The 27,459-nt window shown below is 52.0% G+C and overlaps 9 protein-coding genes across 9 annotated transcripts; 5 read left to right on the top strand and 4 right to left on the bottom strand.

Annotated features, from left to right (window-relative positions):
• Positions 1-78: 78 nt before the first annotated feature.
• Positions 79-546, bottom strand: PC9H_009149 (uncharacterized protein; the record flags this gene model as incomplete). Its single annotated transcript, XM_036778656.1, has 2 exons — positions 79-201; positions 259-546. The coding sequence occupies 2 exons, from the start codon at positions 544-546 to the stop codon at positions 79-81; spliced, it is 411 nt and encodes a 136-aa protein (XP_036630084.1).
• Positions 547-2,153: 1,607 nt separating this feature from the next.
• Positions 2,154-5,962, bottom strand: PC9H_009150 (uncharacterized protein; the record flags this gene model as incomplete). The annotated part of the gene is made up of 3 exons (XM_036778657.1): positions 2,154-2,350; positions 2,419-3,450; positions 3,511-5,962. The coding sequence occupies 3 exons, from the start codon at positions 5,960-5,962 to the stop codon at positions 2,154-2,156; spliced, it is 3,681 nt and encodes a 1,226-aa protein (XP_036630085.1).
• Positions 5,963-6,579: 617 nt separating this feature from the next.
• On the bottom strand, positions 6,580-7,297 carry PC9H_009151 (uncharacterized protein; the record flags this gene model as incomplete). Its single annotated transcript, XM_036778658.1, has 4 exons — positions 6,580-6,781; positions 6,857-7,011; positions 7,075-7,144; positions 7,206-7,297. 4 exons carry the CDS (start codon positions 7,295-7,297, stop codon positions 6,580-6,582), a joined length of 519 nt encoding a protein of 172 aa, XP_036630086.1.
• An 825-nt stretch (positions 7,298-8,122) lies between these two features.
• PC9H_009152 (uncharacterized protein) lies at positions 8,123-9,788 on the top strand (the record flags this gene model as incomplete). Its single annotated transcript, XM_036778659.1, has 4 exons — positions 8,123-8,568; positions 8,626-9,009; positions 9,061-9,725; positions 9,778-9,788. 4 exons carry the CDS (start codon positions 8,123-8,125, stop codon positions 9,786-9,788), a joined length of 1,506 nt encoding a protein of 501 aa, XP_036630087.1.
• A 451-nt stretch (positions 9,789-10,239) lies between these two features.
• On the top strand, positions 10,240-10,536 carry PC9H_009153 (uncharacterized protein; the record flags this gene model as incomplete). Its single annotated transcript, XM_036778660.1, has 2 exons — positions 10,240-10,392; positions 10,450-10,536. The coding sequence occupies 2 exons, from the start codon at positions 10,240-10,242 to the stop codon at positions 10,534-10,536; spliced, it is 240 nt and encodes a 79-aa protein (XP_036630088.1).
• A 349-nt stretch (positions 10,537-10,885) lies between these two features.
• PC9H_009154 (uncharacterized protein) lies at positions 10,886-12,135 on the top strand (the record flags this gene model as incomplete). Its single annotated transcript, XM_036778661.1, has 6 exons — positions 10,886-10,916; positions 10,970-11,065; positions 11,109-11,761; positions 11,816-11,899; positions 11,954-12,005; positions 12,056-12,135. The coding sequence occupies 6 exons, from the start codon at positions 10,886-10,888 to the stop codon at positions 12,133-12,135; spliced, it is 996 nt and encodes a 331-aa protein (XP_036630089.1).
• A 5,415-nt stretch (positions 12,136-17,550) lies between these two features.
• On the top strand, positions 17,551-18,414 carry PC9H_009155 (uncharacterized protein; the record flags this gene model as incomplete). Its single annotated transcript, XM_036778662.1, has 5 exons — positions 17,551-17,677; positions 17,749-17,835; positions 17,888-18,039; positions 18,102-18,188; positions 18,244-18,414. The coding sequence occupies 5 exons, from the start codon at positions 17,551-17,553 to the stop codon at positions 18,412-18,414; spliced, it is 624 nt and encodes a 207-aa protein (XP_036630090.1).
• A 233-nt stretch (positions 18,415-18,647) lies between these two features.
• Positions 18,648-19,753, bottom strand: PC9H_009156 (uncharacterized protein; the record flags this gene model as incomplete). The annotated part of the gene is made up of 5 exons (XM_036778663.1): positions 18,648-19,091; positions 19,153-19,351; positions 19,418-19,493; positions 19,539-19,617; positions 19,673-19,753. The coding sequence occupies 5 exons, from the start codon at positions 19,751-19,753 to the stop codon at positions 18,648-18,650; spliced, it is 879 nt and encodes a 292-aa protein (XP_036630091.1).
• A 4,025-nt stretch (positions 19,754-23,778) lies between these two features.
• Positions 23,779-24,218, top strand: PC9H_009157 (uncharacterized protein; the record flags this gene model as incomplete). Its single annotated transcript, XM_036778664.1, has 2 exons — positions 23,779-23,855; positions 23,912-24,218. 2 exons carry the CDS (start codon positions 23,779-23,781, stop codon positions 24,216-24,218), a joined length of 384 nt encoding a protein of 127 aa, XP_036630092.1.
• Between the last annotated feature and the right edge of the window lie 3,241 nt (positions 24,219-27,459).

The raw sequence follows: 27,459 nt of genomic DNA on the forward strand, positions 1-27,459 counted from the left end.
ACCATCCAGTCCACCAACGATCTAACCAACCAAGGATCGCACGATATTTGCGAGCGCATGTATGAAGCTCTGTTACGGCTAAGGCATGTCCGTAATCGAGTTCGAGCGACGTGATCTTCGCCTCGAGGAAACGAGCTTGATGTGACCGACTTGGTCAACGTTGTCAAGCCAGCATTGCAATATACCATCTTCAGATCCGGACTACGAGAAATCAGACGATGTACAGTTAGCTCAAATGTTTCACAAAGTCGATGCCACAGTCGACTTGGTGTCCTCTGGCGCCACGCCCGACAGAGCAGCTGATGCTGCATCAGGCGACGCATCCTTCGCAGCCTCGTTCTTGTGTGTCCCATCATCAACCCACAGCCCACCCCCGTGTATCCGCGCAACAACACTGGTCTCGTCCCTCGCAGCGTCGAGGACACCGATTACGGCTAGGAGCGTAGCGTCGGGTGCGAGGTCTTCATCTTCGAGGTTGGACATCATATGCGCCTTGGAATGCGGCCTCAGGACAAGAAAGTGACAGAGAGGACTTAAGGGCGGCATTACAAAGATCGTCGGCAGGAAACGCTGCTGAGAACCTTCGGTGAACCGTACAGGTTTCCAGCAGGTAAGGTACGAATGCGATGATTGGAAGATCGTTGACGAGGAACGCTGGTGACAACCTTCGGTGAACCGTACAGGTTTCCAGCAGGTAAGGTAGAAGGTGAAGATGTCGGTGGCCTGGAGCCGAATACTGCGTGGATTTTGCAGCAATTCGTGGGGTAAAAATGGGAAGTCATAATTGTGGTGATCCGTTGTAGAGTGGGCGGGACTGTGAACCGTGGAGGACTTGAGGGCGGCATTACAAAGATCGTCGGCAGGAAGCGCTGCTGAGAACCTTCGGTGAACCGTGCAGGTTTCAGCAGGCAAGGTACAGAGTGAGGACCGCGACGACTGTCTGCAGAATAAACGCCGAGGAGAACTCGCAATTACTATGCAGAGTCGTGGTGATTGCAAATATCATCGCGAAAGTGATCACTGCAAGAAACCTTCGGTGAAACCGTGCAGGTGGCCGCTCGCGTAGAATGTAATGGTGGAGCCGACACCACAGAGATCCCGCGGTTAACTGTGCAGAGCTGCAGGAGTGGAATGTGATGATTGCGACAATCGTCGGTGGAGAAACCCAGCGGTCAACCGTCCAGGTTTGCATTGCAAGCGTCGGCAGGGAACCCTACTGAAAACCTTCGGTGGGCCGTACAGGTTTCCAGTAGGTTAGGTGCTCAAGTGTGAATGATCGCAACGTTTGTCTGTAGAGTCGATGCTGCAGGGAGTCTGCGGTGAACCGTGCAGAGCCCGAGAGTGGCCGAATGCGACGATCGTCCGTGGATCGAGCAAGAGGCAGGCAAACCGGACGAACAACTGCTCTGCGTGCTGACATGGATGGATGGTACCGACGGAGTCGGTGGAGAAGTGGGAGTCGTGACACGCGGTCGGTGAACCGTGCCCGCTACATCAAGAAGAGCAGCACTGCGTTTGATCCATGTTGATCATGAACGACGGTCATATCCTGAAAATGGCCATGTACAAGACATCACTCATAGCACGATTTTCGCAGAAAGTGGCAAACTTACAAGTGGACTACCCGCACTACATCTATCTGCGTGTTGGTCTTCAAATCGTTTCGAATCACTAAGAGCAGGTAGCATATGCCTGGAGCAGTAGGTGGGGTGGACTTGAGAAGGTGCGCGCCGACAAGGGTAGGAAAATGCAGGTGTGAACAACCCCATCGGAGCTTTAAGCTTGACAGGGGCTAGTGTCGTAGGGCCTCACAGCTTGGTTTCTCCTCGCATCTGAGGAAAGATCACAGCAAATTTGGAACCCTTACTCACCACTCTGAACCGCAGATAAGGTCAGATGCGTACCCATGAACCATCGGGCCTGGCACGGAGCTTATGCAAAGAGAATAAGCACCCGCTTCCCCCTTGTCAGTACTTTATCAACTTATTTATGGATGCAGCGAGCTACGATACCTATATCTGCTACTAACAGATACTATCAGAGTCATTGATTATTTTCTGCCAATACTGTAAGTTAGCGATGCGTAGTGTAACGACTAAACAAAAAAACAGTGCGAGTTGCGTCCGTGTGTGAGCAGTAGCAAGAGACAAAACCTATGCTGATTCATCCATACGGTGCTCCATATCCTCATGGGTAGCATCCACATCCATCGGGACATCCTCCTTGCTCGATCCCATTCGATCCAGTAAAGATTTAGCCCTGACGGGCTGGCCGGTGGAGGATGCTGTGGTCGGATCCGACGGGCGACCTTCCAAAGGAAGTTCCGCAGGGGCTACAACGGTACCAGCAGCTAGAGAGGAAAGTAGAAGTGTCAGTTCATTGCTCGGACGCAGGTACACAAAAGAGAAGAGAGCGTACCACCAATAGCTGTACCACCAGTCGCCTCAGCCAGAGACTTGGCCAGCAGACGTACACGTTTGGGAGGGCGAACGCGCTGGCTCTTAGTTCTTCTTATCCCCGACGCATTCGTTGCAGACCCTGGGGTCGGGAGCGCTGATGCTGCCAGAGGAGCCATGTTGAGACTCGCGTCCCTACCTCCCCGTTCGGGTGCGGGTGAATATAGCTGGGCATCCAGTGATGGGCGAGAGGACGGTAACGTCGCTGGAAGAAGCCGGTCACGTTCCTCAGTGGCGATCCCACTGCTTGAGGCTGATAACGACGACCTTGCAGATGTTGCGTCGACGTATGGGGTTTGGTCATGGCTAGTCCGCCGAGGAGAGGACAACGGTGAGCGACGATTGGGGGAACGCGAGCTGAATCGACGGACAGACGTCAAGCTACGATGGCTGGGTCGGTGGTCATCTTGACGTGAACAGCTGGGCGAAGACTCCGTAGGTGATCCGGAGGAGGCTCGTCGGGAGCTCATCCCAACTGAAAATCTCGACGCTCGGGATAACAGTGGGGAGCTAGACCGAGGAGAGCAAGGACGAGGAGGAGAACCAGAAAGAGGACATCCAGTTTGGTTGCCACGTAAGTTCTGCAACGAATCTGTACGCAAGTCCGACTTGGAGGACGGGAGCGGCCGAACTAGTGAAGCGGCATCTCCTCCTGAAGTTGACATGCTGGTCGACAGAGGTCCCATAGAATATTCCTCGTTGATGGACCGAGCTAGTGAAGCCGAATGTTCACCTTGAGTAGGCATGCTACTCATAAGGGAATCCATACAGGCATCCTCGTTGTCCGAGAGTCCCAGGCTGGCGATGGACTCCTCGTCTTCCTCATTCAACAAAGGAAATCTAGTATCCCTCTCCATATACTGAGGAGCAATGGGCGATGGAGGCGCGATAATAATTGATGGCTCCAATACCAACGATGCATCAGCATCCATCGTGGCAGATGAGGGTTTCCAAATCGTCTTGGCGTCTACCTGCAGCAAGCTGGGAGGGGCGTCTGACGCAGCTTAAGTTTCATGAGTAAGGAAGGAGGGGGACACAAGACGGTTGCACATACTCAGAGTATTTCTGATTTCCTTTGCCGGTATACCAATTGAATGGGCGGGCGTCAGAGTTGCTGATGTTGGAGAGAGAGCTGAGCCGGAAGGCGAGGAATCTGGAGGCCCAACAGGCCCCGGCGTTGGTGGGACCAATTCAAAATTGCTGGGAGGAGTCGTGGACGAAGCGGGGTCAACATCCCCGGCTGAGGTTGTACTAGGAGGTAGACTAGCGAGCGTAACTGGTGCGACAGACGTAAGATTGCCCAGAGCCTGCAAGGAGATGTCCAAGCGGAGAGGCTCAGACGAACCCGCTGGGGTTCCTAGCTTGGGATCACTCTGCGAATCTGTTGAATGCTTGGTTACAACTTCCTTGATCGGCATGGTAGTAACATTGGTCGTCCCCATTGTTGCCAAAGTGGACGCCGAGGGTGAAGGATCACGTGGGAGGGAGTTTTCAGTAGAATGCTCGAGGCTCGGAGTTTTTGCAAACGTCATCGGCGGTCCCGGCTCGGGGATGCTCGGTAGATTACTGCCAGGCAGCGGGGTACTAGGGGCCAAGGCGGCATGATAGGCTGCCAGGGCGTCATCCTCGGACATGCGTTCAACCGGAACAACGGAGGTGTCATCCTGGACGGACCTCAGCTGGCCCTGGGGGTCTCGATATACAGTAGCAGGACCATAGCCAAACCCGTCGTCGTCATCGTCATCCTCGCCAACCCATGGCGAAGAAGGCTCAGGTTGTCGCGTAGTTGGGGGATCCACGACAGCACCAGCCTTCGGCGAGGAAGGTTTGCGATCTGGGTACATCCAGTGGGACGGGGGTACCTGTCGGAGAAGCGGGTGCTTGTCCTCAGGACGAAAGTACCGCAGTCTAGGAGCAGCCCGTCCGTATCCCTCATTGTTAGGGCCTTCGTCCGCCGTAAATACGAAGTCGTGCGGAAAATAAATTTCCCTGAGGTTTTCACGATCATAGTTTACGAAGGGGTAATCCTCTGTCAATTTACTCTTCTTGCCTACCTGACGCACTATCCATTTGCGAGGATCAAATTCATCGTCGTCCTCCTCCACAATCCATTTTGTCCAGGGGCCGGGCTTCAGAGCCGCAACCGGCGGGGGTTGAATCCAAATGAATGAAGATCCGTCTGGATTGGTCAGCTGAACTTGGCTCAAGGTTGGCGCAGGAAGCGAGCGCAAACGGCGAGACATGGAAAGGCGACGCCCTTTGTACTCGAAGACATCTTCATAGGACGTGGGACGTGAAGGCGCGGGAGCTGAAAACGTGGATTCCTCGGTACGTATGATGGCAAAATGGCTTGTTGATGACCGGCGATTGGCGGGAACAAGACGATAACCCTGAGCATTGGGATGCGTTAATGGGTCGATGAAGGTGCTACAAGCCCCGCGGTGACTTTCCGGGAGCACCTCAGAATCCGGAAGGTCGGTGAGTTCTAGGAGGCGGAGGCCGTGATGAAGGGCCTCCCTCTCATAAGGGTTGCAAAAGGAGCGAGTGAAGTATTCTTCGCGTTCGGAGGCGGAAATGAAAGTACGAAGTGGCAGAGAGGAGGAGGGTGAAGAATATTGATCTTGTTCGCTGTACATGTGGAGGACAAAACAGGGCGCTAATCCGGTGGTTAGGAAGAGCATAGCGTCGAACTCGCTGACTGCGGTGAGCCAGACGCCAACAAAAAAACGAGGTGAGGGGCAGAGCTGAATGTTTCGGTTGCGGAGAGAAAAGGTGGTCTCAGTGGGCAAGCGCAGGCGAAGTTCGGCATATTTGCACCATGCATACTTGAATCGAAGACCATCCTGCACCCGACGCAGCGCGTCTACGCACTCCTGATAATCAACAATGCCTTCTAAGGCTGAAACATGCCCTTCTGTTGGAAAGATGGGCCGGAGCTCCCAAAGAGTACCCGAACGCTTCATTCGGGGGTCGGGGGAGGAAATGATTCGCTGGTCTTTGGGAAGCGCAAGGTCGTCACGGCGCGCACGATCCATGCGTTTGTCTATGTCATGATTGCGTGAGCGCAACGCGGTGGTCAGTGACTTCGTGATCCCCGCGTTCCAGTATTGATCGGAGAGGAGGGAAAAGAACTCCGGCCATCCATCGTTTATGCTTCCCAATTCGTATGGCGCAAAAGCAAGCCAAGGCATATCCGGGTCATACGCCTGAGGGAAGATTGTCGGATCGAAGCGGCCTAGCGTCCCATCGTATCGAGGCGATGGAGTGTTGTGTTCCGACTTGGGCGGGGCACGGCCGGGGTAGAAGTCGAGAAAAGTGGAATTAGGTGACCAAATCTCGGCATGAGCGTACTCTGTCACTACGAGCCGACCAGCATAGGTATAGTTAGCCGGAGGAGTGGGGAACCGAAAGGTCACTGGGTCAGTCCACACTGGCGACTGCTCAAGTCCAGCCCCGCAGCGGAGGCGATCTGCATGCACAGGTCGGGAGGACGATGCCCAAGGCATTTATGAAGGAGTGATATACGACGAGGGAGTAAGGCACGATGAAGCAATGAGCGACGGTTGAGAAGTGGAGAACGGAAGATTTCACGGAACCGTACACGGCTCTTGCCGAAGCGACGTTCAGTCGGCATTCAGCCCTCCTTATCTGCTTGTATCCAACCACCGTACATAGGTAACTATCAAGTATTAGATTTTACTTTGTTTGGAGCTGCGCTACACCTCCTATCCAACGCAATCACAAGTTGTAAGTTGAGCGCTGAGCGCTGAGTCCAAAGTGATTGCTAGTATAGTACATGCGGGAAAGTATTGTGTCATGGTGAGCTAGGTGGGTATCGTAAGGCGAGAATAATGCTACAAAGTTGGTGGTTGCAAGCTGAGTATTGAATCTTGATAGTTTGCTAGAGCAATGCTTTGCGTACGTGGGGGAAAAGATCGTGCAATGGTGAACTAGATGAGGAATGCGTGCGCTATGTGTGGAAGTAGACTTTTGTAGCGGTACGAATACAATGCATGGGTAGGTTCAATGAAGGCGTGCACGGAGAGTTGCGCCTATGCAAGCAAAGTTCATATCACTGAAGGCTAGGTGTCGGGAAATCGATGGCAAAAGGTGCGGAGCGCACTCAAGTCAGACGTCTGACACGCTCCGCAATCATTTCCTCCAGCTGACGCCAGACCACACCGACGGTGTCGCCGCTCGCTGGGGCGCGCTGAACAACAAGCTGGACGAGGGCCTGCTCCTTGAGGTTGGCATCAAACGCGGCCGGGCTGGCATTCCGGGCGTTGGCGGTTTTGCCATCAGAGCGTGAGCTGGAAGGACCAGCACTGTGTTGGATGGCGATTTTTGTTTACAAGTATTCAATACAGAGAAGGCGGTAAAGTGACTTACGTCGAGTTCACGGCTCGGGAGTGGCTGCCGAGTTGCCGAGTTGACAACAGGCGAGCGGACCAACGAGGCAGTCTGAGCCTTCTGTGGGGGTGCGGTGTGCGGTGGAGGCTGGTCCCGCGTTATCGGCGCAACAGCGAATGGGAGGTATCAACGGACGGGACGTGTACTGTCGGGGAGCAAGCGATAGATTGGTTAAGTGGGTTTATGAGGAGAGGAAAAGACGGCTTACCTCAGGGTCGTGGCGCGAGGTCGTCGAGGTGGAGCCGCTGGCATATGAACGGACACGGTCGGGAAGCCTGCTGCATATGTTGTTGAGAGGCCCGTTAGCGGCATAGAATAGAAAGTCTACCTCAGAAGCACGGCTTGACGAAGGCTGCAGAGCTGACGACGACTTCGTAGCAGAGAATGATGGCTGGCCGGCTTTGGCGCCTTCCCCTCAAGGACATGGACATCGTGGTGGTGCTGTTGAAAGTGCCCGTGAAGGGCCTTCGATTTTCTCTGGGTGAAATAATATTGAACATAGACTTTGATTTTGTCTTGGCGGTTTGGAAGATCGAGTTGAGGGAACGCAGCACAAAGCTTTCGCGGCGTTATTGAAGAGGCACACTAGGTGCTTAACGCAGTCCGGTACTCATTCCAGGCCTGAGCCGGCATGGCAGCAATTTTGGCCTTCGTATCCAACAGAAATAAAGCGTCCGCCATACGCCGGGCATGATTCTTGAGAAGAAATGTAAGCAAACATATTTGAAGTTGAAAGGGCATGCTCACCATGGCCGACCTATATGTCAGCGGCTGATCAACCATACCAAAACACTCTGCGAGATGGGTGATCTGCAAGAATGCATTCTAGTATGATATGCTTGCTTTGAAATGTGTACTTACAGAAGTTGACATGGTACAAAAGCAATCGACCGTAGCAGATGAAAAGCGTTAAGAGTCCAAGCGAGTACGGAAACAAAACCAGCGACGTTAATTGTTATGCGAGCGAAAGACGAAAAGCAAGAGTCAACGCGTTTGGAAGAATGGATGGGTCAGGAGGAACAAGGTGGACGTGGTTGTGGTTGAAAGGAAGTTGAATCGCTCCGACTCAGACTCGAGGCAGCGCCTGTCAGCGCGTGTTTCGCGTCAGGGACTTCAAGTTGCCACATGATCGTGTGCCCATTTTATCTTATTACGGTAATAGGGAACAGATGATTCGGAGCGCAATTTGACGAAATCCGCTACCACAGTTCAACCTCGCTCAACCAGTTGCTGTCACCATGTCCAGCCCTTCCAGAATGTCCGAAACATTTCACGAAACCATTCACTCTTATGCCTATACCTCAGGCTCTCGCTCTCCTTCCGTGAAACTGCCTCGCTCACCGCCCAGGACCACAGTCACCACCGAAGTAGTTCAACGAGGCCTCAGAACCCTTCAGCTCGTGATGGAATGGCCGAAGGTTCAGGATAACCCCGAGATTCTTGAAAACCTCCAAGAATTGGCTTCGGCTGTCGTGGGCTATCAAGACCACACTCAGGACCTCACCAACCAACTCGCAGACTCGCAAGCAGCACTCGCAAACTCGCAAGCAGCACTCTCCGAAAGCAACGCGAAGTTTAACACGAAGTTCTTCGAGTTCGCTGAGGACCTCATGCAAACCAGAAGGGAAAGCAAAGAAACAATCGATAAGCTTATGAGAATCATAGCGAGTTTGGAAGAGGAGAAGAATTTCGGCTCCCAAGTGTGCGTCTTATCGTCTATTAATCGTCGCCGAGCATGCTATTGACGCTTGAACTTCAGCGGGCCCCGTCAACTTGCGCCGAGCGATTCAGTGTCCAGGTTGCAATCTTCCGACTCTCAGTCGAGGCGGTCACCTCTTGCGGCAATGCCACCTCCGTCCGACGTTGACGTACCGTCTTCTTCCGGAGTTGACGTACGCGTGCCACCTTCGACTTTTAGGCGGTCACCTCTTGCGGCAATGCCACCTCCGTCCGACATTGGCGTACCGTCTTCTTCCGCAGTTGACGTGCCACCTTCGTCCAATGTTAGCGTGTCACCCTTGGATCCCAGTGGCTCTTCCTTGCAGCTTCCTTTCAACATGCAGCCTCCTATCAACTTGCCGTTTCCTCCCAACATGATGCAAGGTTCGGCCCTGCCCCAACCACTGCAACATCCGGTAGAAAGGTTAGTCGCCGTATTCTATCAGCCCGGAGTCAATGCTGAAGTCTAGACTAGTGAGCAAGTTTATTCCAATCTACCCGCCCAGTGCTTCAGCATTCTCGACTACCTCACGAAAGATGACCTTCAAAACTGGAAATATGCCAAGTATGAGCCTAGTCGAGCCCGATTCTCTAACATTCGCGAGGAAGTAGTCCTATGGACTGAAAAACTCGCTCTATCCGCTCGCGAAGCAGAAGGAAAGACCGGGGGGTCGGGGTCTGAGGCGACCTCGTCGAAGAGGTATAAGATTGCGAATAGCAGCATCAGGAATACGGACGGAGCACCAATCTCTTCCAATACGGCCAGTGCCATCACGCATCATGCTCGGCGGATTATGGAAGTCCTAGCCAGCGGTGTTCCGCTCACGAACAAACTGCAGGATATTAAGCATACACCAGCGTGGTATGGTGCGATTGCTCTCCTTGAAGCAATGTACCCTATCTTGCAATTATGCGATGATCATTGGAAAGCCTGTCATTTTCTGTCCGCGGCAATGCACAAACACACCAAGAAGCCAACCTCCGCAGCAAACGATACATCCTCTAGCGCTGGCCACGTAAAGCGCCTCGCCTCGGAGGTCGCCTCGGAGGGGACGTCTTCCCGTAAGAAAACGAGAACGCATGGGACACGGGGACGGGCCGGAAAGGCTGGTGGTTCTAGTTCTGACCACTCCGGAACCAGTGGGTCTCTCCTATGCATTGAGTTATTGCTAAGCTGACGAGTCGGAAACAGTGAAACAATAAAATTTGGCCAGACTACGGTCTCATGAATTAGGCCAACCGATGGGCGCTACAGCTTAATTCACCCTCTCCGACCCTCTCCAATTTCGATGCATCCTTCTGCGCTTTTTTGATCTAATCCATTCAACTTGCGTGCCTTCTTTACCAAATCACAACATCGTTACCTTATAACATGTCGCTACATTATATTGTTCTGCGTCGACGCTGTGGTCGTCTAGTTGCCAGTGCGTGCCTTGTCCTGAGACTGAACCGTCGTTTACTCGTGTTGTAGCCGTATTCGTCTCGCTGCATCCATGATAAAGTACTGACAAGGGGGAAGCGGGAGTGGCGGTGGTGCTTATTCTCTTTGCATAAGCTCCGTGCCAGGCCTGATGGTTCATCGGAACGCATCTGACCTTATCTGAGGTTCAGAGTGGTGAATAAGGGTTCCAAATTTGCTGTGATCTTTCCTCAGATGCGAGGAGAAACCGATTGTTATGGTTGCGATGACGGCGCTCGCGCTGATGGGCAGTGGGAGGCGGAAGGACACTTCGCTGTGTTCGGTATATGGCGAGATTTTGTTCTGCAAAGCGCGTTAACGCCGGGTGGGCAGGAGTTAGCTACCCAGGTACTTGTGAGCGTCGAAACGAAAAGACAGACGTCAACTAACCTTACGTGGTCTTAGTTCACGACGAGATTGGTCCTGTTTGTGAACGCACCCGCTCCCGGCCATGACGATCTTCAAGCACGAGTTCGCTCAGGTCAAGCTTGATTTCAATCTTCTGTCCTCGAAATCGGAAGCACTGCTTGTGATACTGCCAAGGCTGCCCGAACCGTCTGAACAAGCCCTGCGTGCGCGATGACATGGGCGATAGTAGCGTAAAGGTTTGATGGGATTGTGCCATTCGGATGGGGAGAATGCTCCTCGCCAGTGGCGGCAAGGAGACCAGGCTGGGTGTGGATGTAAAGGCATAGAATAAATGAATGAGATATGTCGCGTATGACAAAGTGCCTGCACACCAGGTGTTTGTTTGGCTGGTGTTTGGCAAATGTGGGCGTGGGACAGCAACCGCCAGCTGCCGCAATTTGAACTTTACGCCCTTTACGCCGCTTGCCACAGAATGACAGCCACACCTGCCGTTTTTATGAAAGGTTCGTTTATATAATATCCGCCATTGCTGCCTTAAGCTCATGCAATGGTTTAGTTGAGTCCTCGGCGGCCGAGGTCTTCATCAGCAATCCCAGCACGAATACATCGTCACTAAATGGAACAGATATTCTAAGGCAAAAGGGGACGAGGTGTCATACTCGAAGCCACATCAGCCTCAAAGATACGCCGCCCAGGTCCTGAGGCCTGGAAGGACTGGGGATACTTGACACAACTGGGCGAGACTTTTCGTGTTGTATACGTGCGCCTGTTTGGTCAAACTCCTCCCCTTTCCCGAGGAAATCCTGGCGACATCTGGGTCGACACCCGTGACCGTAAGATTTATTATTCCGACCATCTCCAGGTCTGGCAACCTTGGAGAGGACACGAAGATAAGGTCTTTCACCCCATCGTCATTGGATATGAGCTACTCTGGGACGCCCTGAAGAAAACGATATCCTGGGCTTCTGCGACCACAGCTAAAAGACGAAAAGTACAGAAGAATAATACCTCCACCCTCCCGTCCTTAGACATTTGGAATCACTTGGCCGCAATCGATGAAGCAGGACCTAAGCGTCCTCGTCATATTGACATCGCCCCGCCAAGCATCCCTGAGCAAATACTCGCAATCCTTGACTCCGAAAATCTCCTTTCTTTTACTGGCGAATCACCCCCGGATTCAGCTTACAGTCATGTTCACCACGATCCCTCAACCAAGTTGCTTCCAACTGCAATCCTAACCTACACCGGGATATGGAAGCAAGATTCAATCGTCCGTGCCAAAGGAACTCAATTTCCGGAGGATGCGTCAATCTTAACATGGTTCATTGACGGAGGGCTCGAAAGCGAGGTGCGCTATGTCGCCTCTCCCCGTGACCGTTTTCGCTGAGACTTGCGATGTCAGGCCAAGCCTGACCGCGCGCGCAAGCTGGCGACGCGCTTTGGGCGATGGATTCGGGACGATGTCGACGGAGAACTCGAAAGCAAGGTTCGCTATATCGCCTCTCTCCGTGTCCATTTTCGCTGAGACTTGCGATGCAAGGCCAAGCCGAACTGGGATTCGACGTTTTGTCCACTCTCGCTCGGCGTAAACGGTATGCAATCCGGGACAGTATTCCTATCAGTATTGACATCACATAGAAAGCAGCCCATTTTCTTGGTATTCACTGCGGGCACCCAACTATTTTTCTGCCCGAAAAACCCCGTGCGAAAGAGGGTTTGTAGTTTCTGACGGGTTTTCCTGTCAGGAATGCGTAGTTTTTTTCTGCTCGTAAAATTGTAGAAATAGTATGAGTTTTCCCGCAGTTTTGCTGAGTGGAAGATGTTGAGTTTTTCTTTACATTTTGCAAGTGTTAAGACTATCGAAAAATGATGGTTTTCCCTGTAAGAAAAACATAACATTTCCCGTAGGGTTTTCCTAACGGAAAAATGTCAAGTTTTTCGAACGGTATTTCGGTAGGATTTCCTCAAAGTTTTTCGGAGGGGTTTCCGCATTTCCCCGTTATTCTGGTGGGAAATTGGTAGGTAATGCTTGATTTAATGTCAGAAAACTTTGAGGATTTCCGGCAGAAAACCTTTCGAAAGACTTGGCATTTTTCTATCAGAAAAACCACCCAAAAAATGTTACGTTTTTGTCACGGGGAAAACAAATCATTTTCCGGTGGTTTCGACAGTTGCAGAATGCAAGGGAAAACTCAGCATCTTTCTCTCAGCAAGACTATTGAAAAATGCATATTATTTCTGCCATTTTGCTGGCCAGAAAACTCTAAGTATTCCCGGCCGGAAAACCTGCCGGAAACTACAAACCCTTTTTCCCACGCAGTTTTTCGGGCGGAAAGATAGTTGGGTGCCCGCAGTGATTCGCGCACCGCTCGACGCTCCCGACGCTCCCGACGCCCTGCATTTTTCCTTGTCACGCTGTCACAAGCGTCTTGTGGCACTCTCCCGGGCGATCATCGGGCGACGAAGCGGGCACCCAAGCGGGTAACGACTTTAGCGGCAGCTTGAACTTCAAGTTTCTGCTTGTCATTTAGCCCTGCGTAAAACTTCAAATTCAGAGCGTGTTCGAATGCTTAGCCAAACCCCTAGAATTACCACACATTTAGCCTTACTGTAAATTTGATGTTTTGCCTTGGGTTTTGTCTTCGTCCAAATGTTTATATTTGCTACACATTTTACCACTGTCTATACATGAAATATAACTACACATTTTACACCGGCGAAACGTGCAGCAAAAATAAGGATTTAACCTCGCGCTAAACTCCAAGTTTGGCAAAAAAAATTGCCACGCCTCAAATGTTTTTTTTTCGACGTTTGACCAAACATTTAGCCTCCCCTTAAATGTTTGGCTAAACTTCATCAACGCCGCCGGTAGTGTTGCCGCAAGTCAAGTTCAAGTTGAACTCGAGTTGACGTCCCTGGAAAATCGAGTGAACTCGAGCTGTCAACTTTGACGGCTCGAGTTGACTCGAGTCGAGAGCTCCTTCCTATTCTGTAAGGACAATGTCATAGATAAGATAACAACACATTTGACACTACGGTATTTCAAGAGACAATGCATAACCATCAATCTTCGCGGTATACAGAGGGTGTATCAAAGAAAGAGGCAATCTCTTCGACAGACTCAGTTAAGAGATTATTGATTTGACCAGGCTCCACCCCCTCCTCGTCCAGATCGGCCTCCGTGGCCAGAAATCGCGCGGTGAAAGGAATGCGTTCCGAGCGGTAAAGGTACTTTAGGACTTGGAGTACCTCCATCGTCAACGGAGATGTCTTGGACCGACGTAACACATCTGTTTCCTTGCTGGACGAAAAAACCCGCTCACAAGGCACAGCTGAAGCTTGAACCGGCATGACGTCGAGAGCAACACGAAAGAGAAGGGGGAACTGTCGCTGGTTCTCTTGTAGCTACGAGAGAAGTCGTACTGTTAGCTTTGTGATTGCATAAAGAGCATAAATGGTAATTTACACTCCAGGAGTCAACGAGATCGAACCGCAGCAGCTCCGCATCACTCGTAATGACACCGGCAGCGACCCAGCGATTATATTCATCAGCAACAATTTCGCGGTCTTGCGCTTCAATCTGCTCTGACGTGAGTGCTGCCGCCGACTGTGAGGGTGCGTGGCTGGAAGGAGATGGCTCGGTGGCAGCGTTATTCTGGGAATACGACCTTCTGAGAGCCTTGATTCGTGCATAGCCCGATGCTTGCTTGGAAGCGGCCGACGGTGCATAGTCCCGTCGTGTTGGGGTCCCGCTCGGAGTGGCAATTGATGGGGAACCCCGGTTGTGACGAACTTTCTGAAACTCCATCATCTATTGAAATATGAGCAAGCTACTCAATAACAACTTGTGTTTGACTTACAGCATCTTGAACCCATTTGACGGCAGTGGCCGCTTCTGTAGTTGAGCGCTTGCGAAGCCAGTCCATCTTAGTCACCGGATTGATGGCTTCCAATTATCAAATCCTTGTCTGAAATGGAAAAGAAGTTGAGATGTGCTTACCCATCGCTAGCGTGTATAGCCGAGTGCCACGCGCCTTGTCCATGTACTCACGAAGCTTGTCAACGGAGGCTGCAATTGCATGTGCAAGGTTTGGCAGGTGGATTTTGAGGTCCTTGAGCATCTCGATCAAATCCTTGTACAACGGGAGCACGATTGCAAGAGTCGGTGTCTTCTCTGCAGACACAATCTGCTGGACTTCATGAAAAGCCTCAAGGAACTGGCAGATATCATTGAGCACGCGCATCTCGAGCTCGTCGAGCAAATACTCGTCGAGGGAGGGAACTTTCTCTTGAACAAATTTTGTAACCGCCTGTGAATCAGAATTAATATTTTTCGCATTCATGCAAAGCAAATTGAACTTACGGGATACAGACGTAAGAGCCGATTGATCATGAGGTAAATCGATGACCAACGCGTGTCGACATCGCGAAGTAGCACAAGCTCAGGCATGGGGTCAGAACCCCACACTTGGGCGATGTTTCCTTCAATGATTGTCTCCTTGAATGTTTCGCGGCGTTGACCTGAGCTTCGGCAGTTCCTGACGAGCTTCCTGGCCTTGTCAACAGGGTCAGCCTCCAGCGTGTCGTGGTACTCATCATCACAATCGAGCGGGCGCGAGCTGATGGGACCAATTTCGAGCACAGATGCCTCTGCATCCTTGTCCGGCAATTTGACACTCATGTGCTTGAGCCCTGTCTTCACCGAAATGTTGATAACGTGCGGGAAACACCTAGCACACAGATTCAGTAGCCAGGAATCACGAAGAGTAATATGGAATACCTGATGCGGTTGCCATCCCGATCAAAAGGGATGCCCTTTGCGCGGAGAAGGCGCTCAAGGGCAGCCATCATCGTGTTGTTGTTCAATGCATTATCCAGCGTGATAGCCCCAATCCACAAATCATAATTTGTTAGCGGATGAGTGGAATAGAAAGGATTTTGTAAACACTAACCCGCTCAGTTGCACCAACCTCCTTGAGGACTTGCATAAATACCTTGGCAAGGTTCTCGCCGTCATGACTACCCTGCAGACGTCGAAAGGCTATCAAGGTAGACCGAAGTCGCAGTGATCCGTCGGATGCTTCGATCATGTAATGTGCTGTGATCGCCATATAACCTTCGAGCGTGACACGAGACCAGACATCGGACGTGAAAGAAACACGCCCGGCAGAGTTCTACCCATATGAGTTAGCGGGATTCAACTCAATGGTACTTTTACTGACCTGAATTTCCTTGGCCATCTTGCGATAAGATATCTGGAAGGCCTCGGTGATTTTTTTCTTGAGCTCTGTTCGCCCGGGGATATCCTTATCTGTGAGATTACCCTGCCCAACAAAGCAAAGAAGGTCGCGAAGCTCCGGTGATTCTATCACATTGATAGCCTCAAATAATTTTAGCACCCGGTATAGCTTAGCATAGTGAGTAAGTGTAACATACCTGATCGTCTACAGCGATCCACCGAATAAGTCGATCGAAGAAGCCTTGAAGCGAGAACGGCTCGTGATGACGATCTTGCAGTTGCGAAGCATGACCATCGTTGATGGTCTCCCAGTTTTTCAACTTGAGCCTGATAACGTCGTCTCGCCATTCATTGAAGTGGTAGGATTCCAGGTGCTTGCGGATGTTTGAATTGGCGCCGGCGCCATTGGCCCAAGTGGTCCATTGGTCCGATGAGCTGTTAATCAATTAGCCAAGTGATTAAAGAAAAGATGAATCAGGGCTAGACTTACGGACAAGACCGGCAAGCAAGCCGAGCGCCGTCACCAACAGGCGGCTGCTCCTTGTAGCGTTTATCGGTGTCGTGTCGTGCGGGGCAGTCTGCCTTCTTAGCAGAAGGGACGGGGCATATGAAGTACCAAACATCTGATGCAGCCCAGGATGCGCGATCTGATGGGCTACGGTTTTGGAATCCAGGATGGGCCGAAGGCTCGGCGTAAGTGCTTTCCGAAGGGATGGGACCATATCCTGTAGCCGCTGGTATGCGCGGCAGCGGTTGTCGCGCTTCGGGAAGGTTTTGGAGCATTGGCGGCGGCGGCGGCTGAGGTGGAGGTTGGACAGGAGGCGGAAGAGTTTGTGTTGGGTAAACTGGGGGTAACTGACGGGATACAAGCCCAGCAAGCCGTGACGGCGGGCGAGGCATTAGTGGCGCTTGCGAAGCAGGTGGAGTGTTTTCAGCATCCTGGCGGCGTTTCTTGGGTCTACCTCGGGGAGCCGCGTTCGCCGACGCGCGTTTACGAGTGCCGGCCTGCGAAGCTTGCGTGGCCGGATATGACGACAGATTCAGTCCGACTGAAGAAGAATGAAGGGGCGAAGGCGACACAGGTGACTGTGAAATAGATAGCGATGGATCTACGAAAGTGTGTGGGCGATAGTACGACGACGTTTGCGGGGCTGGATGTGATGCTTGACTGATCTGGATCATGGGGGTATACTGAGGCTGTAGGGGCTGCGTTAAATGATACGGCGAGGCAAAGTAAGTTGAGTGCGGCGCGTTCCATTGCGACTGAGAGACGATGGACGGAGGTGTACTAGGTCACGACTCGAAATCGCGCGCGCCGGGGGAAGAGTCGCGCATGGCGCGCAAGTCGGGCTCGCGAGGATCATTGTCCATTGGGGGGAGAAATCTGTTTACATGTTATTCGCGCCGTTCGCGTTTATATCTTGCACTGCGCCCGTGGTGTGCGTGATCGCTCGCGTCGAGAAAAGGGTTTAAACAAAGATTTTTGCAAATTATTGAAGGTACAATCAAGGGCGCTTTGGCCATTATGACAGCGGGCTATCCTATGGATCCCATAATGGTCACCGTACACTAGCGAGAAGTTGAACGGCGTTGGTGCACGCCAGGCGCGGCGTCGATGAAGTGGATGAAGGGAGTATACAAGGTGTGTAAAGCGCCCTAGACTGATAAGATCGTGGCGTATTAGTCACGCTCACGGGCAGCACGTGGAACTCGATTTATCACTCGAGTTTGACAGGCTCAAGTCGACTCGATTTTTACATCTGTCATAATCTGACAGCTCGAGTTGACTTGAACTCGAGTTCTTGGGCTCAGTGGCTGTGTGCTGAGTCAGCGAAATTCCAACCGCAGTCGCCGTAGTCAGCCACCGTGACAAAGTTGTCTTCAGCACATACTTGATCATGCCCGTCGCTCTGCCTGAATTGACGCAGGACCGCCTGCAGGTTCTCAAAGTTCCTGATGATCCCCCGAATCCGGCCAACGTAGCAAAAGCCTACATCTTACTTAACCAAGCCTCCAGCCGCGCTAGTGAGAGACAAATATTCACTATCAGCCTCTATTTCACTGTGCCGGACTCAACCATGAATTTGTCTATATAGTTCACTACCTCGATGGTCGGCTCATCAGCGACGTCGATATTTGCAAGGTGGCGACATATGCCACTCAGCTCATCACTACCAGGATCGGTAAGCAACGCGGCATTTTTCCTTGCCCAGCCTACCTCACGTCTCGATTCAGGTCGCCCGGATATTCGTGACGAAGTGGTGGCTGCCCTTCGTGACACCATGCCAACCCTTTTACAACCTGTTCGAAATGATATCACGCGCGTAAAAACAGAATTAGCCGGTGCTCGACGGGATATAAGGCGAAATGGCCGTCTCATTGGTCTTGTAAGCCATCACCGCTCCAACTCTCTCTCTCGACTGTGCACTTATTGAATCTGTGTTTTTAGACATGGAATGGTAACTCTCGGCCTACAGACACGGCCACGTTTGAGATTGTCCCGTTTCCCAATTTTGAGGACCCGACTACTGCTCCTGTATGTCCAACTTTACGTCTCATCTTGCATGGGTTTCTCATTGCCCGATACCCAGCACAATCTCCCCCCTCTGCATTCACCGCAGGCTATCGACGAGTTAGGGCCTCATCACTTGCGGGCTTACGTTCGAGGTTATCACCCCAATCTTCAAGCACCTGGCGATAGAAATGAATGCATCAAGCTAGTTCTGACCGGGATCGGTGCCTACGGACATGTCCGCGAGTAGTCACTCTGTACCTGCTGTAATCTGTCTACCGTACCTCTGATAACATAGAATGCAAGTTGGATTTGTGAATTATGGATCTTCGCCCCCGTGGGCTCCGTATACACCCATTTGGTCGATTCAGCAGCGTCTGCGACCTTTTTGGCCGCAATAGCGTGAGCATCGAGCGCCGCGGCTGTATAGCTTGTTGGATACGCTGCTCCAGGGGCCGTGATCGTTTGAATGGCTCGGTCTGTTCACATGGGGCTGTAGAAAAGGGGGCCTGTACACAGGAGGCTGATGCTGATGCTGGACAGGAGGCGTAGAGGGCGGCGCCAGGCAGGGCTCTGGAGGTGGGGGACCGTGATCTTGCTCCCCAACGCTGAGGCGGCCATTCTGTTGCATCTCCAACGCCGCGACAGCATCTTGTCTGAATGAAAGCGGTCCGCCGTCTGCTCCTCGATCCTGGCCTCTCTGAGCCTCACAGTCAGCTCGTGGAGGCGATTCTTGTCGATCTGGGGCTGAGCCAGAAGGTTATTGAGATCGTTAACGGCCTGCACAAGCTTCCGTGCTGACTGAGCGTGATAGTGGTGCGCGCCAGCTGCTTCGTGCATTGTGTGCCACATTTTCAGAGCACCCGGGTTGGCGGAGCGCATGTTGAACGGTAATATAGGAACCTGCTTGTTGACATGCGCAGGGGGCTGGGGAAGGTAAAGGCTACTAAGTATGAGGATGGGCGTGCCCTCCGTCCCGTTGGTTCACCAAGGTTTGTGCCTCGGTGACCCTCCGGCCGGCCTGCGCTTCTTGGAGCCTGGCCGCTCGCAATCGGGTGCGTCTATCTTGCAGCTGAGCCTGTTTAGCAACGACCATGTTTTGTATCGCGACGGTGCGAACTCGCTGAAGAAGCCCAATGCGGGCTTGGTAGACACCGTACTTGGTCGCTTCAGCAGCCTCTGCCACACTATTGGCAGCGATGGCATGAGCTGCAAGCGCGGCGGTGGCAGCCAGCTTTGCCTACTGGATTCACTGCTCGAGGGAGCCACGTTGGGCCTCGGTTGCGTCCGTACTTGGGAGAAGCGTACCGGTGATGTGGTCACCGTGATCTGGCAGGACAAGATGAAGTGGTCAGGAGGACGTAGCAAGCGGACAGATGAGAAGGAGTACAATTAACAAGCGATCTGCGATGGAGCATGAAGCGTCGGCGCGCGAGTTTAGCTCGTTGAGGGCCTTGGATGAACACCAAGTGAGCATGCAGGATGAACTGACGTGTGTGGAGACGTACAGCATCAGCGACTGGCGCTGCAGACACGATCTGCGACAAACAGAAGGCGACGATAATCGCCGCTCGCAAAGAGGACCCCATGGCCCGGGTGCACTTGTACCGTGAAGGGTACGAGTGTAAGAAAAGTACCTGATACAAAGGTCGGGTACAAGTTGATTATGCACCAAGAGAGTGTTCACAAACAAAGAAATGGTACGTGCATTCGAACTCGGAGTCCTACATAGGTTTTAAAATCTGTATAAACCAGCGAGTAATGTCAGAATACTTCAACATTTTTGCTTTTGCTGAGCGCGCCATCCGAATGCTGCATTCACCAGAGTCAGACGCGGAAGCTCCCCAGCGTGGCTCTCGCATGCTGCCGCATCAGGAAATCCGTACTTTCATATTTGAATATAATTCTCGCGGGTGTATAACTAATACACAAATGAGAGTCAGTATGCTAAAATATCCTCAAGTATCCCAGAGTAGATATAATTATTTGCGGCCCGCCAAAGTATGGCTAGAATATAGAGGATTAGATTCGAATATGGTGATCGATAAACCGCCTGATATAAAAACTTATCATTGACCATGTCCTAACTAAAAATACGGCAATATACACCGCGTCAGGAGGCCCAAACTTGGGGAGGATGTTGCCGCGTCATGGAAGTCCGTTTGTGCACGAGTAGGACGAAGCCAACGGCTCGGTCAAATCAAGTCAGGGCGTGGGGGCACCAGACGGACGGGCATGGGGCATGTGCAAGGAAACAACCGGGTTGCGGGACACGCGTGGAAGCGCACGCATGCGGCAGGTGCACGGGTGTGTAAATGCGGCGGGGGTTAGCAAGCGTTAGAGGTGGGGAACAACCAGGCTGCGTGAAGCGCCTGGAAGCGCACGCAACGTGGCCGTTACACGGGCAGGTGGGCTAAGGGTGATGTGGATGTGACGGGGATCAGCACACGTCAGAGGTGTAGCAGCAGCGAGAGCTGGTACATGCTGCAGTCAAATACTGCTTGCGCGGATGTAGCCTGCTAAAGTGTTCAGAACACAGGTCCCAGATAAGCAACTTTGTCACTCACCTGTATAACATACCTGCAACCCAACTTTTCAACCAATGCTTTCAGCTCCTGACGTATAGGCTTTCATTGAATAGCTATAATGGATCGTGAGGGTGAAGTGTTGTAGTGACGCGCTTGAGCTTGCACTGGAGTCGTTACGTTGAATATTGAATTTGGTGACCGATAGCGTGGCTCCAAGGGATACGCTGAAGCGCATGGAAGGCACATACATTATTGATGAATTGACACTGACTGGGGGTGACGATGGAGCCAACCGAACATTACTGGTGCGCAAGGTTAGCAAAATGGTGAAGTCTCGATGGACGGCCCTAAATCGTCGGACCGGTAATTACCGGGCCACACGTGAAACGAATTCAACATGGCACAAACAACTGCAAATACATGTTGAACTTGAACGACCACCATCCACCTCCTTCGCCACATACCCCTTCTCGCTGCATGCACGTCTTTGACATCGCCGAGGTGCACATTCTCTCTCTATGACTTTTGCTTTTTACTGATGCTCAAACTAGCTCTGTTCTGACGAGGCCCTGTAGAAACATAGCCCGCCTGCCTGCTTTGTCCTGACCCTCTAGCATGACGTGTGTGTTGCGAGCCATCTACTACGATGGCCATGAGCGCGCGAACCTGATCTTGGTCTTACACAGCCAGGAGTACCTGCAATAGATGTGACGCGCGCCTCGCATGCTTAGCGCCACGCGTCACCTTCAGATGTACCAATGGGTGAGTTATATCTTATTTCTCCGTGCGCATGATCACTCATTGAACCACCTTTGGCTAATTTTGTCGTCCCCCCGCTCATTCGGCGCTGGCATGGCTACTTTCCGTACAAGCTATAGATCACGGCCTCAGCCAAAACACACAATGCTCCCGGCTCGCGCGTACAACGTCGGCGAGGCGTTGTTGCCCGAAATTCCCCGCAGGACTCGTGTGCGATGGAATTTACACAGTGCGTCGCATTCCCTCTAATTTTAACTAAAGTTAATGATTTGCCATGCAGTCACCGGCTTGACTGCCCTGTAATGCTGCTAGCCAGTCGAAGCGATACGCCCCACTTCCACCCTCGAGCATCTGAGGGAAGGCGTCATAGGTGGTCACCGCCGTCGTCGTCATCTCCTCGACACCGCCCCTCTATGCAGTGTTAGGTTGCCGCAGTAGTGATAGGACTGGAACATCGTGTGTAGTTGTAAATGTAGTGTACATTAATACTATCCAATTCTCACTCACGAGAACCACTGAAGAAGATAATATTTGGTCATCCGATACTAGTCGTGAATATTCTTCGCAGCATACAGTGTAGAATATGCTATTATACTGGTGGATTAGCCTGGAATATAGCAAAAATATATTCGTTCTGTTTGGAGGCAATATTTTCGGAGCTATTCGAGATAAGTCTTATAGTGTCTCTATTCCGCCTAGTCGGGATTAAACAAGATATTACAACATAGTGTGAGGTATTTAACGATAAATCTAGAGTAATATGAAAGTACAGATTCCCTGATGCGAACGGCCAACTCGACACCATGGACCAGCAATTGTCGAACGACCGTGTAGACCCTCGTCCTCAAAGGTCTCTGCGCACTCAACCGCAGATATTGGTATGTAGCTAGCGAGCGCCGAGCAAGGCAGAGCTGGGAATGATGGCGTGTGACGTCACTGACCACCTCCGAGGCAAACAAGACCCAACCACACAACAAAAGACAGAGAACACACCATTCGGGTGGCGCGCTAAGCAAAACCAAGTATGTAAAAGGTGTTCTAGCAATATATTCAGGACGATCTCTCCCTAATTCGAGTCGTCTTCCTTCCGAGTACAGAGATGTCCAGCACGCAGTCTGGCTCCTCACTCGCGCACACTCGGAGCCATCTCATCGAACCGTCTGACTGGCACCGCGATGTACGCAATAAGCGTAGCCCGCCTTCAGCACGACATAGAGCATGCTGGATTGCATTTGACCAACACTACGATGCGCGGGGCGGGTTAGCCATTGGGCTTTGTTGTAAGTCATGTCTCCCGATCTCGAGTCGATCACAAGTCCAACCCCATCTTCAGACTGTCTTCCAGAATCTATCAATACTCGGCGTTTCTTGCTCAACCTGCCCGCTGATGTTTGGATTCCTTGGGACGACGGCTTAGCAATGACGACGTGCGGCCATTTCTGTAAGGGGAACCCCCTATTTCGCCATCGGGTTCTGTCGGATTCTGTTCGGGCTGTCTTCCTACACGCTGCCCGATCACTCCTACAAGTCCCCGACGCTGTCGGGAGCTTTCCCACGCATTATCGGGACATCGGGCCCCCCTACGCATCGTCGGGTTCCCGATCCTATTACGTACGCATATATTCTACTTCTCTCTATTCCTATTTTATATTATTAGACCCCCTCTCCATTTTCCGATGCCTCCTATTCTTCCTATTCGTCGTCGGGATCGTCGGGCTCCGATATCGGGATTCTCAGACCCCGATATCGGGCATCGGGTTATCGGGTGGCTGTACACGGCGCATTGCCCATTCGGGTATATGCGCCCGCCCCCTTGTGATTCCTCCCCTTCGTGTACTGTACAGTTCTTTCGTTTCGTTCGCACGCTCCAGTAGTATTAGCCCTCGCCTTGGCAGAGGGGCTCCTTAGACTTGTTATCTTTCGATCCCCCTCTGCTAGGTGCGTAGTATAGTCACTGGATGTATTCCCTATCGTCTTATATATTATCTTTGGATCCCCCTCTGCTAGATCTCGGGCTGAGTGCTAGAGCGTGCGGAGGTTGCCCTTACAATTTCTCAAGCACCCGAGCGAATCGTTCGACTGATCCTAGGTGAGCGATCAGCGGTAGTGATTGCCGATTTGTATCTGATACTTTGCGCATATAGACATCGCGCCGTACGCGCTGTGTCGGCCGTCGAGGTTATTTGTTCGAGTCACACTGATCTTGATCTCCCCTTCGTGATCTGGACGGCTTCATGCGTCGGTAGATGTCTTGCTGTTTTCTGCTAGCAATTCCGGAGGCACTGCGTCTTAGCGGATCGGACGACGATCAATGATGCGAGAATGAGATGGTAGCTGGGAAGATGCTGGGCATGAACGAAAGGCACCTCGTCATCAGGTCCGACGTCTTAGTCGCAGGCTATGCGTGCGTTTCATTTGCGTCCTCCTTCGTATCATCTTCCTGATGATCTATCTATGTAGGCTCCTTGTGGCATTCTACATGCTACGATTTCGTATCCGCAATGTCCTCCTCTCTACTTTGCAAGCGTGTACAAACATCCGCCGCACTATCCGGCTCACTCACTCGTGGACAATCGGGACCACAGCATCGTCGAACAATCTGATAAAACAAAGTCATTGTGAACGCACGATCTCCTGCAGTCAGTTCGATAGGCTCGAAAATCTCCGCGCTCCTGGGAACATCCACAGATACGGGTACGGACTAGGGGACGCACGAATCCCTCGCATAAACGACCCCCCATTCGCTCTCCCAAAGTCGCTTTCTTAAGTCTTGTGCGAGGTGTTTATGCGTCGTCTTCGTCCTGAGCAGCACAACCTGGCGCGTCGAATTCATCAACCCGGACGACTGCGCCACTCATTTGGCTGCACAGTTAAACTCCTCGCAATCGAGATCTTCGAAACCGCATCCGCGTCGGCGTATTGTATGCGCACATAAAGCACGTCGAGATCCCTAGTATGATCATCCTCAAATCGTGGATCGCAACTTTACCTAGGTTGCCTTATGCACAAGGTAAGAGCCTTCATATGTCCTCCTTGAAGATTTCCTCATCAAACATCGCAATATTCACAGCGCATCGTTCATTGACACCCCCTCATCCGAATGACTACTGCCTTACGTGCGCGTAAGCCCTTACCCCATAATCGTAAAGCCAACATACGCAGCACGCGCGATTAGCTCGTCGAAGACGATATCCCCATTTGAAACAACGCACGCGCCGCATCTACCTCGAGGCTCACATTCTGCGTCTGCGACAACTCCGAGCACACTGCCCAGTATCCCAAGCCGGTCTCTCGTCCACTAGAGATACGTCGAGTCACGCCCCGGGTGCGCGACTGAGCAAATCTGGGTGCTCGTGCTTGTGACCTTCACAGAACTCGCCATGCCTCTAGATCCCGTCGAGGCATACACATCGTGGAGGAGATGTGGCTATCGACGCGCCACGTGGCGATGTTCGATACGAGCTGGACCATGACAAGGTATCAGGACACTTTAGGCTACCGTCGTCTTGGTAAATTGTATCAGGAGTGGTATAGCGGGATGGATGTGTTCATAGAGTGGGGTGACGGACGATTTGCAAAGCGTAGGGAGACGAGGAGTGCGTTCGCCACTCAATCTCGCAGGTTATTTGTAAGCCATTTCCTCTGCGTTGAGCCAATGAGAGGCCAACTCTGCCTACTTATTCAAGGCAAAATACCACAATCCTTCAATGACCGTCTTTATGCCTATGAAACGAAGTGATTTCTTCATAACGCGTTGACATCGCCGCGCCCATTGGGCGCCAATTGGATCAATGAAGCCTTTAGGGTTGCCTTGTGCGCGTCAGCGGTACATGCTCCCCAGCGAGGTGGGCTCGAACCTGGCTCTCGAGGACTCCAAATCCTGCGCCAAATCCATCCACGATCGATTGCCTCTGGGCGTACGATTCGAGATGAAGCACTCCTTCACGGGGCATCGCGGGGAAGCTGGTGTAGCGGTCCTCTCGCGCTATATACGGCCGTCATCCTTGCTAAGAATGTGAACGTGTATCATTAACTTAAAGGTACGTGGTGCTCCCTCTTTTTCCTATTTCCCTTAATTGACTCTAATCCACCTCGAACAGCACGATGCTTGTGTACTTGAGCAGTCGCGCACGCCGCCATCCCAATGCATTCGTACCGCTCGCCTTGCACAACATGGGCTGTATCAAAATGCAACCGACCTCATGGACCACCATTATCCAGCATCGCCGCTGTTGCTTTCTCGGCGAACGTCCTGTGGGCGGTCGATGTGACACGCTAAATCATATGGAGCACTCATCCCGCCTCCACCAGTCCATCGAGTCGCCCCGTTTCCCATCGCCCAAGATGATATTTATGATGTCGAACGAGCGCTACTTGTCGCCATTGCTGCGCAACGCGTAAAACACGGGTCACCATGGGGCAGAAAGGCTGCGCGCGCCAGGCTGGGAGTCACCATTTCTGGTGATTATGTGGATGCTGGGGAAAGCTCCAGTGCGGGTGAACCCGAACCTCTTTAACAGGTCACAGCGAAGGATCGATTTTGGTCCTTCTCTCCTCTTCTTCTATACCTCTGTCTCTTTACGACGCGCGATGCCTTCGTTTCTCGTATCTTTCGTTTCCATTGTGCTGTGTTCCTCAATATTCTGTCACCTTCCTACTTATTGTGTTTGAATTTACATGATCTTGTACATGTATTGATTCTTCACCATGAACCCACATTACTGAGAAGTTTCATATCGTTTACTATGGCTCGTCTTGCCTGCTGTATTGATGATAGAACTCAGGAGATCGGGGAGCATGGGACGGTGCGGCTTCATCCAAAGCTCTCTGCGGGGAGACGCGGTGGATAATTGTGTTCGACGACTGGTACGTTTGCGCGCATTCACTTGCGACCCGCGCTTTTCTGACGTCTTAAACTATCAACAGGCCGTTTCCCCGCCGCTCGACGCTTTCCAGATAGCTCTCCTGCAGTTTCGGTCATACGCATCTACTGTGCGCATGCGTGATGCGTCCATGTCTCAGCGCTCTCTCAGGAAACACCTCCACCTCCGCACTCAGGACACTCTGCATCGCACCTGTGCTGACGCGTCTGTGCCCATCACATGCTCCGAGCTCGTTTCGCATCTCCAGGCCCACGGGATAGATTTTGGCGCGCGCGCAGACTTGACGCATGCAGTCCCACGCCTACAGAGGCATGCAGGCTACCGCCAACTGCTGTGTGCAGCCGGCTGCACACAGCCGGATTTGGGTGATTTTGTGTGCCTTATGGAAATGTAGGACAAAGATGGCCAGTGAACTCACGAGTGGGCGATATTTTCCTCAAATTGGGCCATACAGGGCGAGAAATATCAGCAGCTAGGGTGCACTGCATGGGTGCACGGACGTGACCGATTTAAGACGGATTAAGCGGGTTAAGCCCGCATGGCTCACCGCCGCTGATTCAGTGCCCGCGCTCTGTTTGCGTCAGAGACCACGGGGACCCCGAGGACTCATCGGTACTATCGAGACGGTCTGCGTCCGCCGTGTCTCTATATACCAAGGTCCAAGACGTCTGTCGTGATCCCTGCGGTTTAGCTTGTTGAGTCAGGTCTACGTGCCCGACGTGCCCTCAGTTGGTCTCAATTCTAGGGATAGACAAATCTACAGAACCTACGCTCTCTGGGCTCTTACCGGCTGTCACGGCGCTCAGATCTCAGAGATCGCCTAGCTTTCGACTGCTCTAATTCGCGGTTTTTTTTTTCAAGCATTGACATGCAGGCAGGCAACTCGCTTTAACTTACCTGGTTCGCGCCAAAATGTGGGACCTGGGCCATTATAACGTCACCCCTGCGTCGTTGAAAGCTTTCAATATTTTGTTTTGACTTACAGGTGGAACGAGGCGAACAAGGCCAACTACAAATCTTCTTTAATAATTTACAGAATTTAATCTTTTCAAATTTCAACGTTGAAGACATTTGATTAAGTATCACGGTATTCAAGCTATGTGAGCTATCTAAGCCATTTGAGTG

This window comes from Pleurotus ostreatus, assembly GCF_014466165.1.
Source record: "Pleurotus ostreatus strain PC9 chromosome Unknown scaffold_6, whole genome shotgun sequence".
Classification (NCBI taxonomy): domain Eukaryota; kingdom Fungi; phylum Basidiomycota; class Agaricomycetes; order Agaricales; family Pleurotaceae; genus Pleurotus; species Pleurotus ostreatus.